At 57.4% G+C, this 2,735-nt stretch overlaps 1 protein-coding gene across 1 annotated transcript; it reads left to right on the top strand.

The window, feature by feature from the left end:
* Window positions 1-298: 298 nt before the first annotated feature.
* On the top strand, window positions 299-2,451 carry LOC123402530 (tryptamine 5-hydroxylase). The gene is made up of 2 exons (XM_045096456.1): window positions 299-1,330; window positions 1,490-2,451. The coding sequence occupies exons 1-2, from the start codon at window positions 422-424 to the stop codon at window positions 2,144-2,146; spliced, it is 1,566 nt and encodes a 521-aa protein (XP_044952391.1). The 5' UTR covers window positions 299-421; the 3' UTR covers window positions 2,147-2,451.
* Window positions 2,452-2,735: the final 284 nt, after the last annotated feature.

Raw genomic sequence — 2,735 nt, forward strand, 5'->3', positions numbered from 1 at the left:
CCAACGAGATGTCCGCAACTATAAATGATGAGGAGGAGGAGCGGAAGCCCTCCATCAACATTTGTCGGGTCGGATTTACAGAGTCCGGCTTTAGATGTTGGTAGTTGCTTTGTCGGTGGAGGATCTCGTCCAGACGGAACGCGTAAACGTTGATTATGTGCAGGGCTCCAGGTTGATCAATTGAGAAAGAACTTTTCTAGGACGACGTAAAGAAGGTCCGTTCCGACGACACAAACCCAAGTCTTACCAAACTACTATACCACCTCTCTCTCGTCTCATGGTTAGATGTCTTTTGTTGGTCAGATCACACTATAAAAAGCACCACATAGTATACAACATCACCATAAACCATTCCATATCTCAAGCTCTCGACTTAGCAGCAGCAGCAGAGAAAAAGCCAAGCACAGAATCTCGCATCATCATGGAGATGGAGCTGAACCTAGTCTCGTACGTGTCCATCGCCCTCTTCGTGCTCTCCGGCGCGTACGTCTACCACGCGACGCGGAGCCGGTCGCCGAGGCAGCGGCTCCCGCCGGCGCCGCCCGGGTGGCCCGTGATCGGCCACCTCCACCTGCTGACGGACATGCCCCACCACGCGCTCGCGGAGCTGGCCAAGACCATGCGCGCCCCGCTGCTCCGGCTCCAGCTCGGCAGCGTCCCGGCCGTGGTGATCTCCAAGCCCGACCTTGCCCGCGCGGCGCTCACCAGCAACGACGCGGCCATGGCGTCCCGCCCGCACCTCCTCTCCGGCCAGTTCCTCTCCTTCGGGTGCTCCGACGTCACGTTCGCCCCCGCGGGGCCGTACCACCGCATGGCGCGGCGGGTGGTCGTCTCCGAGCTCCTCTCGGCGCGCCGCGTCGCCACCTACGGCAGCGTCCGGGGCAAGGAGCTCCGCCGCCTGCTCGCGCACCTCACCAAGAACACCGCGCCGGGAACCCCCGTCGACCTCAGCGAGTGCTTCCTCAACCTCGCCAACGACGTGCTCTGCCGCGTGGCCTTCGGGCGCCGGTTCCCGCACGGCAAGGACGACAAGCTCGCCGCGGTGCTCGCCGAGGCCCAGGACCTCTTCGCCGGGTTCACCGTCGGGGACTTCTTCCCGGAGCTGGAGCCCTTCGCGAGCACCGTCACCGGTCTCCGGCGCCGGCTGAAGAGCTGCCTCGCCGACCTCCGCGAGGTCTGCGACGACATCGTCGAGGAGCACGTGAGCGGCAAGCACGAGCGCCTCCCCGGCGACCGCGACGAGGACTTCGTGGACGTGCTCCTCCGCGTCCAGAAGTCGCCCGACCTCGAGGTCCCGCTCACCGACGACAACCTCAAAGCCCTCGTCCTGGTACGCCACTCCCCCACATACTCACTTCCAATAGGTCTGAATCACCGGAAGACGAAACATATTATATTACGTAGGACAAGGATGGATCGAGACTTCCAACCTTGAGTCGTGACAACTTGTTGTTGGTGTATGATGTGGTTAATTTCCTTCCACTTCCAGGACATGTTCGTCGCCGGCACGGACACGACGTTCGCGACGCTGGAGTGGGTGATGACGGAGCTGGTGCGCCACCCGCGCATCCTGAAAAGGGCGCAGGACGAGGTCCGGCGTGTCGTCGGCGGCAAGGGACGGGTGGAGGAGTCGGACCTGGCGGAGCTCCACTACATGCGGGCCATCATCAAGGAGACCTTCCGGCTGCACCCGGCGGTGCCGCTGCTGGTGCCGCGGGAGACCGTGGCGGCGTGCACGCTGGGCGGCTACGACATCCCGGCCAAGACCCGGGTCTTCATCAACACCTTCGCCATGGGCCGGGACCCGGAGATCTGGGAGGACCCGCTGGAGTACTCGCCGGAGCGGTTCGAGGTGGCCGGTGCCGGCGGCGAGATCGACCTCAAGGACCCGGACTACAAGCTGCTGCCGTTCGGCGGCGGGCGGAGGGGGTGCCCGGGGTACACGTTCGCGCTGGCCACGGTGCAGGTGTCGCTGGCCAGCCTGCTGTACCACTTCGAGTGGGCGCTGCCCGCCGGCGTGCGCGCCGAGGACGTGAGCGTGGAGGAGAGCTTCGGGCTGGCCACCAGGAAGAAGGACCCGCTCTTCGTCGCCGTCAGGAAGAGCGACGTGTACGCGTTCAACGGGGAGGAGCTCAACGAGGTTTAAATTGTTTTTGCTTCATGCAAGTGGTAGTAATAAATACGTGTAGTAATTAAGAGTTTTCACTTGTTCAAACAATGCAAATAAGAGAGCACAGTAGGTACTAGCTAGGCAGGTAAAATCGCAAGGAAGGCAAACATTAGGTAAAATAAAATGGAGCTAGCGTTGGTGCCTATAGGTGATTTGCTGTGGTAAATGACGTGTGTGTGTAAAATTTTGTTGTGGTAATTCTTTAATATTTTATCCCGCAAAAAGAAATTCTTTAATATTTTGTTGTCACTTTCACTCTTTCACCGATGGTAGTTTCGTGACTTGGTTCACTTCCTCCCTACTTTTCTCCTAACCTGATCTCATTCGGGATACTGGGCTTCTTGTCATCATCCGGAGAGTGGACTTTTTTCGTCTAATTTAACAAGCATATATTCCCTCAGTTTCAAAATAACCGTCTCAACTTTGTACTAGCTTTAATATAAAATTATACTAAACTTAAAACACTTAATTTAGAAAATAACCGTCTCAACTTTTACTAGCTTTAATATAAAATTATACTAAACTTAAAACACTTAATTTAGAACGAAGGGAGTACTATTAGGCC

This window comes from Hordeum vulgare, chromosome 6H (genome assembly GCF_904849725.1).
Source record: "Hordeum vulgare subsp. vulgare chromosome 6H, MorexV3_pseudomolecules_assembly, whole genome shotgun sequence".
In the NCBI taxonomy this organism is placed as follows: Eukaryota; Viridiplantae; Streptophyta; class Magnoliopsida; order Poales; family Poaceae; genus Hordeum; species Hordeum vulgare.